At 44.4% G+C, this 14,014-nt stretch overlaps 1 protein-coding gene across 1 annotated transcript; it reads left to right on the forward strand.

Moving 5' to 3' along the window:
• The first annotated feature begins 6,152 nt into the window (after positions 1–6,152).
• LOC128843331 (G-protein coupled receptor 35-like) lies at positions 6,153–10,045 on the forward strand. The gene is made up of 2 exons (XM_054040101.1): positions 6,153–6,455; positions 7,642–10,045. Exon 2 carries the CDS (start codon positions 7,669–7,671, stop codon positions 8,581–8,583), a length of 915 nt encoding a protein of 304 aa, XP_053896076.1. The 5' UTR covers positions 6,153–6,455; positions 7,642–7,668; the 3' UTR covers positions 8,584–10,045.
• Positions 10,046–14,014: the final 3,969 nt, after the last annotated feature.

Raw genomic sequence — 14,014 nt, forward strand, 5'->3', positions numbered from 1 at the left:
ACCTTAGTCTCATCTCAAGCTCTTTCCACCTATGGAATGCTCTCTGGTGATTTGCTGCTTTCTCATGGCATGCCAGATTTCTAGCCAGATTTTTCCAGTCCTTTGTTCCTGTAGAACCCAATGTGGCTGGAACATTAGACTGGAAGAGTTTGCAACAAAAACACTATGCAGCATTCTGGGTTTTTGAGTACATACGCCATGGCCTCTCTACTTTGTCACCATTGGGGATTTCACGCCAGTAATGTGTTGGATGGAAACTTCTATTTTCATTGTCTTTGGGGAACATGAAGTTTTTCACTTGCTGTGGCCTATGCAGTACAAGGAAGTCCCTCAGGCTACTGCTCAAGTGGGTCCACAGTCCTGGATCATCTAGACTTAAGGAACTAAACTCAGCAGCAGCTGTTTCTTGCGCCTCCACCACAGTCTTCTCTGATCTACACTTTTCTTCAGGAATATGCATGGTTACATCCATTTGAAATGGAGATATGGGTGCTGCAATAGCTGCCAGGTCACCTGCACTCTGACTAACTGGAAGATCAGGCATCTCCTCACCACTCACATCCTCACTGGGGCCGAGAGGCTCACCGTGAACATTTGTGTCTATGTATCTCAGGAGAGCTCCTTCCTGCTTAGATAGAAAAGCTTCCTTTGCTTTCTTTCTTTTTCTGAATGCTGCCCCAGAGGGGCGTTTTCTTCTTTCACTCATGACTGCTGTTCTGTGCCAGCTATAGTGGCTCTCAACACTCAATTGAAGGGGACAAATAAGCAGGCTGGTAGCAGAGCCTGAGTGAGGGAATATGTCAGCATCTTAAGGGCCTAACTAGCTCCTACTACTTCAGTTGAGCATTGGGCTGCTACTAGCTCCTACTACTTCAGTTGGCTGCCTGTTTTCCTCAAGTGGGTTCAGGGAAGCAGCAGGAAACAGGAAGCTCCCTGAGAAGCTGGTGTTAATCAGTCCAGGCTCCTGGGGGTGCTAGAGAGGTACATAAGAGGCTCCTCCTCCTCTCTCTCGCTGCAGCTCCTGCTACTTTCTGTTATTCCCTCTCACCTTTTCTCCTGCCTGCCTGTTATGTCTCTTGTGCCCTCCTTCCTCCAGCACAGCACTCGACCATCTCCGTGCATCTAGAGCAGAGAGAATACATATGCACCAGCAGACGACAATTTTCTACACTCTGGGTCCTAGTGGCGCCCTCCTGCTCCCCAAAGTCTGGCACCTGAGGCGGCCGCCTCAGTTCACCTCATGGTAAGGCCAGTCCTGAATGCTAGTCTAAAGTAGCTGTAATATATTATTTGCAACTAACATTGTTAGTAGTAACCAAGCTTACCACGCATAGAGCTGTGTGAAACTATCAAGTGTTGCTTCATGGGTAATCACATGAGAAACAACAGTTTAAGATGCAAAAAAACAATCTTTCCACAATTCAAGTTAGAAATGAAAACAATTTTTAAATGTTACTGTTTTGTGAACTGAAAATTAGTGATATCTTTTAAAATTTCTGCCATTGGTGAGAAATATTTTGCATAGTTTGTACTGCATGCTACAGAAATTGGGTGGGGGGTGTAATATTCTTGCATGCACAAAAGGCGAGAGGAAATTAGGTCTGCCCTGAAAATATACCTATAAACAAATGTGTGATTGCAAATCAAGAGTCAATATAGTCAGTTGCTAAACTCTAGTCATATATTAGGAGTATGAGAATTGATCTGAGACACTGTGATATGATGTTTGTGCGGCTTCTTTATTGCAATTAAAAGTTGTGCAAGAAACTAGCATGAATTAAAGAGCTTAATGAGGGTATATGGACTGCATTTGTGAGAATTACATGTTGTTTTATATGAAAAACTGTAATATAGCACCAGCATCTGTTGTCCTTCCATTGGCCACACTGAATGATCCCTTCAGTGATGATCATATTGAAATGAAACTACTTGTAAGGTGAGATATGTTGGGATTCCCTCTGAGACCTTCTTCACTTAACTTATCCAGAGCACCTCAGCCAGTTCAGGGAGAACACTTCATCCACTTACCTGGGGCTCCAAAAACCTCAGTTTGACAGCAGCTTATCACTCAGGTTACTTTATCAGGCATGTAACAGCTCTACGCCCACACTGGCCCTGGCCAGATACAGGGCTTTAGGTAGAGGGTGAGACCATAATTCCAAATCACGTTATGCCCTACACAGTGTATATACATTTTTTCCTACCTACTAACATATATACTTCTTGAATTAATTGGTTTGGACATCATATGGATCATGTAAGGACCAATCCCTTTGCAGATCATGTAAGGTTCAATTGCTTACATCTCACTTTAACCACATTTCAAGCTTATCAGTTCAGGGTGTTCCTATTTAGCTCAGCTAGCCCAAAAACATCTGCTCCCGCACACAGACTGCCACATCCTTGTTTACAGTTCAATCTTGCACTCAAATCAAGCTGTATGCAAGCAGGGCCAGCGGCGGCACTTCGGCAGCAGCTCTACCGCCACCGCTTCAGTCTTCGGCGGCAATTCAGTAGCTGGTCCTTTGCTCCAAGAGAGAGTGTGGGATCCGCAGCCGAATTCCCGCTGAAGAGCTGGACGTGCTGCCCCACTCTGTTTGCCGCCCCAAGCCCCTGCTTGCTCGGCTGGTGCTTGGAGCCGACCCTGTACGCAAGTTTACTCATGCCCAGCAATACTAAGCTACAAGGCTCTACTCAGGGTGAGTGAGGGTGTTAATAACCAGCTCATAATTAAGTGTTGGTAGTCGGATAGTATCAGGATTGGAGGACATAGAAACCATGCCACTGAATGAGTTTCTGTGAAGCTCCATCCCTATACATCTGGATACTCAAGTGTCTGAATTGTGAAGAGGATTCATAGATTCACAGATTCTAGGACTGGAAGGGACCTCGAGAGGTCATCAAGTCCAGTCCCCTGGATGAGACTGAGTTAATGAATGAGGCCACAGAAGATCTCTCCGAACCCCTGCACACCTTACAGAGTATGCAGAAATGGGAGAGGATTCTTACAGTTGTTTCACATGATTATCAAAAAGGAATGTTGCTTCCATGATTCCCATGCTAGGAATGCAGTCAGACAGTGTTATTGCTTCTCAGCTGTTATGACAGTCTCATTCAGAGACAGGCCCCTTGTCCAAGCTGAAGGTAGCTGTGTGTTAGATCAAGTCAGATCTTCAACAATTACATTTTATACAGCTGTCCAGTGGCTTGTGTTCATGATCATAACAGCTCTCCACACGCCCTCTCCATGATCCTTCAGAGACATTCTAGCTAAGAATATCTCAATGTCTGGCAAGCAGTCACACTAATTTGTACAAGGGATGCTGCAAACATCTGCTGCAACTCTTTGCCACAAGTACCTGGACAGCAAGGGGAAGCCAATCTCCAGTAAACCTGTGCCACAGTTGGCTGTAACATCTTTGCAAAAATAAACAGCGCTTGGATTTATAATGAAGCCATCTGATGGCAGAAACATGCCATTGCTGGGGGCGTGGGCAGCAGAGACGCTGAAATCGGGAAAACTGCAAGGAAGTCCTAAGCACCCAATCCTGCTAACACTAAATTATGGTCTTAAAACCATTTAAGTCAATGGGAGTTTTTCAATGGATATCAAGTGCTTTTAGATCAAACCCTGTTAGAATAGCATTATTGACTTCAGTCATGGAAAAGGTTCAGTTATGGAAACTCCCATGGCTTTCTTAGAGTAGAAGCGGTGCCCCGGTGTTATGTTTAACATAGAGCAGTATATCCAATAAGTCAGTACTGACCTAAGCTCTGATGAGTGTATTTTTTCTTACTTTAGTGATAAAAACACTTCGCTGATTAATTCCTCAAAAGGTACCGGTGTACTAATGTGACACTATAAGCCAGTAGAAAGAGGCTCAGAATGCAAAAGTGGGAGTCAGAGTCTAAACACACTAAATATGCAGTGTATTTTTCAATCGGGTCCAGTTGTGAAATTTGGATCTGTGTCTGGGTTTTGCTTACAGGCACATACTCCCTCAAACACTCAGGATTGTTCAGCTCTGAGGTTTTGGTTTAGGTCCCTCTACATACATTGCAGTACTAAATTTTCATATATATCTGGTTACAGTCTCCTCTGTAAAATCCCAGCCCTTAGGTGGTGAAATAATCCTTTAATGTCTCGTGTTTCCAGTGCACAAAATATTTGCACCCATGAATCTAGTTGCAAGTTTTTTCAGATTACTTTAGAGCTAGATAGCTACATAATTCCACAATTTTCACACTACAAATCCACCCTCCACACCAACTTTCCACTGCTAAAGACTCTCTCTCAGATCTCTGCCAACTGCCTCTGGAGTGAGAAGGAGCTAAGAAGTGGGTAACACATACATAATCAGTAGTAGACTTCATAACAATGCTGAGTCACACAGTTCTGTAATTCATCTGTTGATGCAATAAGTCTAGGTTTTGTGAGCCCGCAAAACTGTCACATCCTCTTTTAATGCATTGAGAAACAGACTGCAAGGGATATTATATAACTATGTAGTGTTTATTAAGTCCCTACTATAGCAAAATTTGCTCTGAAGTCAGAGTTTTGCCACACAGTCTCAGGGTGTCTGCAAACAGTGACTGGGAAAATAGTCCAGCTGTGATACCTTTGAAATATAATGAGCAATTACAGTTTAAATATCAACAGTGTGAAATGTTTCATTGTTGCTCTTTTTAGCTGAAACAACCAACCTTCAAAAATAATTTAGTTCATTTCGCAGTACTCGGGCTTTGGGAAACAATAAAATTGGAGAAAAGAACAGCTCAAAAATTTGAATTTTGCATAGAGTGCAACTGCTACAAATTGGCCGTCAGAACCCTGAAATTTCATGGGTTTTCATTCAGAAATAGGAGTATTTCATTCAGCTTCAAAATTCTCATGTTAGTCTTGTAAAGAACAATTTTTGCATCAAACCACAGTACATTACAAAACTTCATGTTTCAATGTGAAAAACCCCCCACAAAATTTCACAAACAGCAACAACGTTTTAAGACCACCAAAGGACTCAATAAACTGGTGACTACTTTTTGCACCTGGTAATTAGCATAGATTGACAGGCTGTTAACATGTGCTAATTGTGGCTGCACTCCCAGATGCAGATAGCTCATAAAAAGGTATTTGGTTTGGGGATGTGTTTTTTTTTGGCTCTGCTGCTGCCTGATTGTGTATTTGCTTTTCCAATTGAGGTGACTGACTGGTCAGTTTGTAACTCTGGTGTTCATAAAAAGAACAGGAGTACTTGTGGCACCTTAGAGACTAACAAATTTATTAGAGCATAAGCTTTCGTGGACTACAGCCCGCATCCGAAGAAGTGGGCTGTAGTCCACGAAAGCTTATGCTCTAATAAATTTGTTAGTCTCTAAGGTGCCACAAGTACTCCTGTTCTTTTTGCGGATACAGACTAACACGGCTGCTACTCTGGTGTTCATAACTCTGAAGGTCTACTGTAGTATTATTATGCAGTTAAACACTAGCACTGGACAGCCTCTTTTTTTTTTTTCATCCATTTTTTTCCCCAACTGAAAAAGGATTGTTTGACCCAAACAAGAAATTTTTAATACAGTTGACACTTTTCAGGACGTTGGGGTTTTTTTAAATGAAAAATCAGAACCTGAAAAATCAAAAATCTTTTCAACATAGAAAAAAAAAGTTAGCATTTTGTTTTTTCCTTACAAAAAGTGAAAATGTTTTACTAAAACTTGCATTTTTTTAACCAAAAGCAGTATTTGAAAATTGGAAGGAAAAAAAAATCACTTTTTTCAAAAGTCAATAAAACAAAATATTTTCAAAATGTTCCAGGAAAAATAACTGGCTTTTTTTTAAAAAAAAAAAACCAACTCTGCTATGTACAGATGTAAAACGGCACCAGACTGTGCCTTGCTCTTTCATGGGTTTGTAGATGGCATGGATATAAAAGTACCCTTGCAAGTTATATAGCCTGTGAATGGGCCAGGCACAGTTGCGTACCCTAATCACAGAAGAGCCATTAGCAGCAACAACTTGGAACTATACCATTTTTATATTTTCTTTAAGGGAAAAAGTTACAAAATAAGTTAAGGGCATCAAATTTAACTATAAAAACTGCTTTTGTTTAATTACTGAACAGAACATTTCAGCTCTGCGTTCAAGTATAATTAGAGCTGGAAAGTGTAATGCTGGGTACACAATAGAGGGCAGTAACAGACTCACCATATCTGGGCAGGACGGTGAATGTATAACATGCACAGAGAACTCATGAAAGAGGAAGAGGGAAGTGTTACTAATGGAGTAGTGTTGGGCTGTTTTTGTTCACATCAGCCATACAGAGTAGTTGCCACATTACTGTCTGTGTTTTGTGTGCTGTGGCACAGACCTTAGACCTTACATCTGACTCAAGTAAGTCCCGAAGCCTTGAAGCATCTCTTGCGATTTGTTAATCAATTAGTGGATGGCAAACGAACAGGTAACTTTTAATTCTTTATCATTGTTTTGGCGTTATCTTCCCCATTTCACTAGCTCTGTGTTATAATGACTTTCACTGTCCTCAGTGATATCAGGAAATAGCTAGAGGGAAACAGATTGAAAGCAGACTTGAGCCTGCTCACTCTGAAACTTTTCTGGATCCTGTACAATGACTAGGCAGCGTTCAGACTAGCTGCTGTGCTTGTTCGGTTTTCACTCATTTGGTGGGCTGGTTTGGGTGTCAGTTCAGTTTTTCCTTAGTCTGCCTTTCATTTTGATCTGTGCTTATTTTTTTCTGGGCTGTAAGTGGGACTGGGGTAGGGAATCACACATCTCCTCTCCCCAGGGCCCACCCCCATCTTACAGGAAATGAAGCTCTAGATAAGTTTTGCATGCCCCCCCCCCCCCTTTTTGGGAACACCCCTGGAAAGGGGTTCTCTGGGACCAAAGACAGATTGGGCTTCCCTAGCCCTGTGGCTCTAATGGCTGCCTAAGGGCTGTATTTGGAACGGAGGATTTAAGATAGTCCTCCCCCAGGAGCGTTCTGGCCCCTGGAGAGCCATAGAAGTTGTGGGTAGAGCCACTGCTCATTCAGTAGGGGGAACTCTATTCCCTAGGAAACCTCTGCTTTGAGAGTCTCTCAGAGCTTTTTGCTCCGTAGAGCAGTATTTCTTCAGGAGTGGGTGCCCAGTGACACGGAGGAGTCCAGCTCCATGTACCATCAACTGACAGACCCACCAGAATCTTCTAAGTGCTTGTTATTTGGCAGATTGCTGTGCTGTTTCTGAGGCAGAGACTAAATTAGATTATCCTGGCAAGTCCCACTGCATGAAAGAGAAGGCAAAAAAGCCTATATTATCATTCCATGTAGGTAGAGAGCTTAGCAGCAAAGGACCCTGAGTGGGACCTCTCGGTGCCTCTACCAAATAAGCAAGGAACTTGCTAATTAAGAAGATGACTATGAGAGAGAGCCTGGGGGGAAGCAGCAGACCTTCCACACAATCCCTCCTCGAGTATTTCAGATTTAAGTTCATACATTAGGAGAATGACTAGTTTTTAGATTGTAAACTCTAACTTCAACTTTGTTTTAGTCTCTGAAGCACCAGCACCATAAATGTGCTGTAGAAATAAATGAATAAACCTGATTTTCCTGTATTTCATCTCTAATTTAAAATCTTCTTTTCCAGTAACTGTGCATCAGAACAAACCCAGAAATGAACTGCAGCAACAGCAGCATCAAAGTGCCCGAAACTTTTCATCTCATTCAGCTGATAGTGTACATCCCAGTTTTCCTTTTTGGAATCCTATTTAATGCTCTGGCTTTCTGGGTGTTTTGCTATAAACTGTCTAAATGGACAGAAACCAGAGTGTACATGATCAACTTAATGATTGCCGACTGTTGTTTGCTCTTCACTTTGCCCTTCAAAGCATTTTCCCACAACCATGCGCTGCCCCGAGATAACAAGTGCTTGGCTTTAGAAGCTACATATTTTATAAACCGGTATGCAAGCATCTATATTATCACCATCACCGCTGTTGATCGATACATTGCAATAATGTACCCCCTAAAATCAATAACTCTGAGGTCCCCGTTCAAGGCAGCTGTCACCAGTGGATTTCTATGGCTACTAGTGATAAGTTTTGTTTGCTTAGCTGAAGTATCGGAAGAGCAAGAAAACCATGGGATTTGCTTTGAAAAGTTTTCCACGGAGCCATCCAAAGGGGCATTAGCCTTTACTATTGGGGGATTTTTTATTCCATTAATCATCTTGAGCTTTTGTTCAATTCAAATAATTAAGAAGCTTGTGAGAAAGAAGAAAACAAATCCACATGAGGAAAAACTAATCCAGAAAGCGATCTACATTGTTTCTGCAAACATGGCTGTGTTCATAATATGCTTTTTACCTGTTAATATTGGGCACATTGTTCGGTTTATTGTGGATTCCACCAGCACCAGCTGCTCAGTAATATACAAAGGTAATGTATTCTTGCACATGGCCTCAATCATAGCAAACACTAACTGCTGCATAGACGCCATTTGTTATTACTTTGTAAACCAGGAATTTCAGGAGGCATCGTCCATGTTACCAAAGACAAAATCTGTGAAGTCGCTGTCTAATCACAACTAAGGCTCATCTCTCTATATGCCATTGGATAATATAAAATTTAGGTAATATATATGTGACCTAGCTCACTGCTTTCCTTTCCCCAGGGAGGGAACATAAAAAAGCAGGACAGCTGGTCCTCCCTATCAAACCTGCTCATACTAATCTTGACTGAATGGGTGAGAGTTTCTTGATGGTGCATATTGAAGATTGGATTTTCAAACTCTAAGAAGCCCAGGATACACAATTACTGCACATTCAAACTGGAATTCACATGCAAAAATAGCTAGTTAAATGCTTGTCTAACTTATCTGCATTCACAAGTGTGATAATTGCACAACTGCACACATATTTTTGTACCGAACACAGGTGTCTTAAGGTTGAAAGAGATATCCCTGAAGCCATATGCTACAGATATAGGTGGTGGCCATGCAAGCCCTGGCCTGACCACTATTAAGCTCAGGGTCACAGTGCCACTCAGATTTGGCTCAGCCATCCCCTGGGTCTTGCTATTTCTGGTGGGCAGAAAATGCAGCCCATGCACCTGGGCCACATATGAGTGAGTTGCATTGAAACATGGCTCATGGGGTCCCAGAACCATTCAGATTTACTCCCTTCCCCCTCCATTAAATGGCTCTCCACAGCCTTTGACTATCTTTAGCTATGAAGCATATTGCGGGTTGTTGCTTTCATCATCTGTGGAAAATGAGAGTTGGATCTTCTTGTATGGAAGCCAGAGCTCACCTGAGTGGTTTGTTATTTACATGATAAACTGCAAATAGACTTGTGCTTAACTGGCTGAATCACTGCAAGCAGTAAAACAGCAGTGAGTACCAGGCCATAATAGTGGGATAGAGAGCTTATGCCATAGGCATATAGTATCCACCAAGAAGCACCAAATCATAGTATTCAAAAAATGTGTGCATATGAGCTGGAAAGATGACCTGACACCATCTCTGAAGGAAACAAGATGCAGGTGTCTTGTTTTCTTATGCCAAATGCATCAGGCTCACTTCAGATGATCAGAGAGAAGTTAACTGAGTTTAGGAGAAAGCATGCTCTAACGATCCCAACCTGCCCCCTCAGCATTTTACCATTGGCTTCACTGAGGGCAAGATCTGGGCCTAACTCATTGGGTAATGGAAGGGGGCTGAAAAAGAGACTTGGACTCCATGAACACCCTTTGAAAAGGCTGGAATCCTTTTATCAGAGAAGAAATGGACAGTCATTGGGGGATTTGCCTATGTAGGTGAATATCTTGTAGAGGCTACCCCGTGGGAAACTGAGGGATTGTGAGTCTCCTGGTAATAATTCATAGAGCAAGCCTAAATAAGGACCAGTGATCCACTGTTTTTTGTTAAAAAGTATTTTGAAGCAGTTTTCCTGGATTGTACTTGCTTCTGTAACATGTGTATATTCCTCTTGTTGCTATTCACTTAGACTGTTGTTGTGTTTGCCCCAAGAATAAACTTGTCTTTCAATCTGCCCCACTTTTTGTTATTTGGGCATTAAAGGAACAGCAGTTTGAAGAGGGCATTAGCCTAATGTGAATCCACTTGTTCTGTACCACTACTCTCTGACATCAAAGAATACTCATGGGAGCGAGTGTTGAACAAAAGAGGAGTTAGTTTAGAGGCAGCATAACCAATTCTTATACCCTTCAGAAAGATCCATCTTCACTGAGGGCAAGATCTGGGCCTAACTCATTGGGTAATGGAAGGGGGCTGAAAAAGAGACTTGGACTCCATGAACACCCTTTGTCAATTTAGAGAAGTCAAGTCCTTGGAAATATTCACAAAGGGCCAGAGTCTCCCACCCTTCCTCGCCGGGAGTAGTGCTTTTCTTCAAGAGCATCTTACTATAGAATAGTACCGGTGAAACTGATGCAACTGCCAGAGGTGAAAGTAAGCCGGTACGGCGTACCGGCAAGAGCCAGTACGCCGTGCCGGACCGCACCGACTTCTGCGGCAGGGATTTAAAGGGCTCTGGGCTCCCCACAGAGCCCTTTGAATCCCGCCCGCAGCTCCGGTGGCCGGGCTGGGGCTGGGATTTAAAGGGCTCAGGGCTCCCTGCAGCAGTGGGAGCTCCGGGCCCTTTAACTCCCGGCCCCAGCCCGGCAAGGCTCGGGGCTCCCCACAGCCACGGGAGCTCTGGGCCCTTTAAATCCCAGAGCCAGCCCGGCAGCTGGGCTTAGGCGGGGATTCAAAAGGCCCGGAGCTCCCGCGGCTGCAGGGAGCCCAGAGCCCTTTAAATCCCACCTGCAGCTCCAGCTGCCAGAGCTGTGGTGGGGATTTAAAGGGCCCGGAGCTCCGCGGCGGCCAGAGCCCTGGGCCCTTTAATTTGCCCCTGAGCCCTGGGAGCTCCCAGCCACCTCTGCAGCTGGGAGCCCGGGGTTGATTTAAAGGCCCTGGGGCTCCCAGCCACAGCCAGTGCCCCAGGGCCTTTAAATCTTAAGAGGCCCCGCCTCTTCCAGTTGAGGCCACGCCTCCCTCAGGACTCCAGCAGTACCGGTAAGTCCTGTAAGTTACTTTCACCCCTGGCAACTGCTTGCAGAGTAAAGTACTTCTCAGCATGAGTAATGGTGGGAGAATATGTGCCAAAGTTACTATGATGAATACTATCATTGATCATAATATTTGGGGAATGTTGACAGATAATTTATACAACGACATTCTCTTCACTAGATGACTAGCTCGCTGAACACTATTCATTACAGGTTTGTTACCTGATTCTACGTGGCCTCCTCTCCCTGCAGCACCACATAGGACACTGTAGCTCGAAGCATGACAGGAGAATGAGGGCCTGCTCCACCCCTGCAAAACAGCGACCAAGGAGGGACACAGAGTGAATGGAAACTTGGATTCATCTCAACATCTACACACCAGCCAGCAGAACTAGTCAGATGTATGGAGTGGGGGTGTGTAATGGGGCAATGACTCACCCTGTGGCACCTCCTGCTAGTCATCCAGGGAATTAGCTCTTCCAGCCTCCAGAGCACCCTCTGCAGACCCGAGTCTCGCCTGTCCCTGGCCCCGTGTCCCTCCCAGACCCCAGTGCCCCTTTCCCTTGGGTGCTGCCCCCTGGCAGTACCCCTTCAGCTCTCAGGGTCTCCCCTCCCAGGGCAACCCCCAACCCCCTATCCCCATCTCGCCTAGTCTTGAGCTACTGCCAGTCACCATCTAGCCCCCACTCACTGGGGCAGACTGCAGTGTAAAAGCCACTCATCATAGGCAAGGGAGGGGTTGGACCTGCTGCCCTTGCCTACCCTGGGCTGCCCCTCTGCAACCCCAGGACCTTTCCAGCCTTTATCAAGACTTGCAGCCTGGGGAGTTTCCAGGCTGGAGCTCCCCAGTTCCTCTAGCCTTTCCCCAGTCCTGCTCCACTCAGGTACCCTGCTCAGCTCCCAGCAGCCAGGCCCTCCTCTCTCAGCGAGAGAGAGAGAGAGAGAGAGACTCTGTGCTCCTGGCCCTCTTATAAGGGCCAGCTGGGCTCTAAGTGGGACATGGCCCCAGCTGAGGCTGCTTCCCCAATCAGCCTTTCCCCAGCTACAACCCTCTTGAGGGCTGTTTTTAACCCCTCTGGGCAGGAGCAGGGTGACCACCCCATTACAGGGTGTTTCACCCCAAAAAGGGTGAGAGTAGATTATGTTCCAACCCCACAAGAAGGGGAAAAAGGAGAGGAGAAATTGTAAATAAGTGGAGTGACTTGATCATACTGGTGCTGAGAAATTGCAGTGTACATGAGGCCCTGGTCATGACTTAGAAGGTCTAGAGATTAATGGCCTGACTCCTACCATTATCTGTAGCACTGGGAAGGATTTTTTTTTTTCCTGAAACCATCTGGGCTCGGAGAGTGAGAGTTCTTATCTTGACTTCATTTTACATTCACAACATATCAAGCTAAATTCACCATTGGCATTTGGACAAAATCAAAAGACAGTCTTATCACCAAGACTCAACTCTACATTGTGCTTAGCAGCATGACCATGGGAGAAAACTGGCTAACCTGAGGATTTGTTAATCAGATGTTTTCACCTGTAGGTGGCCACTTCAAATGTGGCTGAGCATCACAAAGAGAGAAAGTCGTGATAGTTATTGCAATCCCCTGTAATATCTGTGAGGACCATATTATATTCAGTTTATGTCTCACTCTGAGCTAAGGATTGGAACTCGAGCAGGGAGGGTTACCACAAACTTCCCCAAGAACCAAAAACAGTGAGAGGTGATTACGGCAAGTCATGCAGGTTGTAACATCTCCAGAGAGGTACCAACATCTGGAGAAGCTCACCTGTACTAGTTCAAACTGGCTTATCCAGAGATCAGACAAAAAAAGGACTGTGGGATAAAAATCTGGGTTAACGTTGACTATCTCCCCTTGTAAGTACTCTCACACTTCTTATCACACTGTCTGTACTCGGCTAGCTTGATTATCACTTCAAAAGTTTTTTTTTTTTTTTTTTTTTTTCTCTTAATTAATTGGCCTCTCAGAGTTGGTAAGACAACTCCCACCTGTTTATGCTCTCGGTATGTGTGTATATATATCTCCTCATTATATGTTCCATTCTATATGCATCCGAAGAAGTGGGCTGTAGTCCACGAAAGCTTATGCTCTAATAAATTTGTTAGTCTCTAAGGTGCCACAAGTACTCCTGTTCTTCTTTTTGTGGATACAGACTAACACGGCTGCTACTCTGAAACTGGGTTAACACTGACTCGGGCTTTCTTTTTGATCCAGCAAGTGGCCAGGACCTCCTGTCTAAAGGCCACACCCTCATGGAAGGATTGGAAAGGCTTTGGTCTACTAGGGCCTCATAAGACTGATGGGTGACCTCTGTTAAGTTTTTAGCATGTGCACAGGAACTTTTTTGGTTTTAGATGTTTTCTGTGTGGTGCTTTTATTTTAAGAACGAATCCGGTATGCTTTGTGAAGGAAGGCTAGTGAGTGGTGTACACTGTTAGAACCCCTGGAGAAAGGTTAACTATAGGTGTTACATCACCATCAGAGTGTTGGGGAAATGCCTGTGAGGAGTAAAGCTTAAACCACTAGTCTGGAAGGAGAGAGGTGGAGGTCTCGGCCTGGGAGAGGTAATGGCTGGGAGCCAGAAACCTTGAGAGTGCCCTCAAGGAAAATCACAAGGGAGTTCAAAGGTGCAATTAATCCTGAAACTGTGACTATCTCCATGTGGAAGGTACTCAGTACCCTGAGTAAAGTGAGCTGATAGCCTTTGTCTGCTTCTGAAACAACTCCTATCCCACTCCCTGTGTTCACCACACAAACAGTCTCTGGTAGTCTCACCAGAAAGACCAAGGATTTGAATGGGCAATGTACTGAACAACGCTCTCATCAGAGGAGCTCCCTCCAAAGCAAGGTCAGGCATATTATTAGTAGGAGGAAGAGGAAACTTTGCATTGTCACTTCCTGCACTACATTCATCCTGTGAACTAATAGAGGGTCT

This window comes from Malaclemys terrapin, chromosome 9 (assembly GCF_027887155.1).
Source record: "Malaclemys terrapin pileata isolate rMalTer1 chromosome 9, rMalTer1.hap1, whole genome shotgun sequence".
Taxonomy (NCBI): domain Eukaryota; kingdom Metazoa; phylum Chordata; order Testudines; family Emydidae; genus Malaclemys; species Malaclemys terrapin.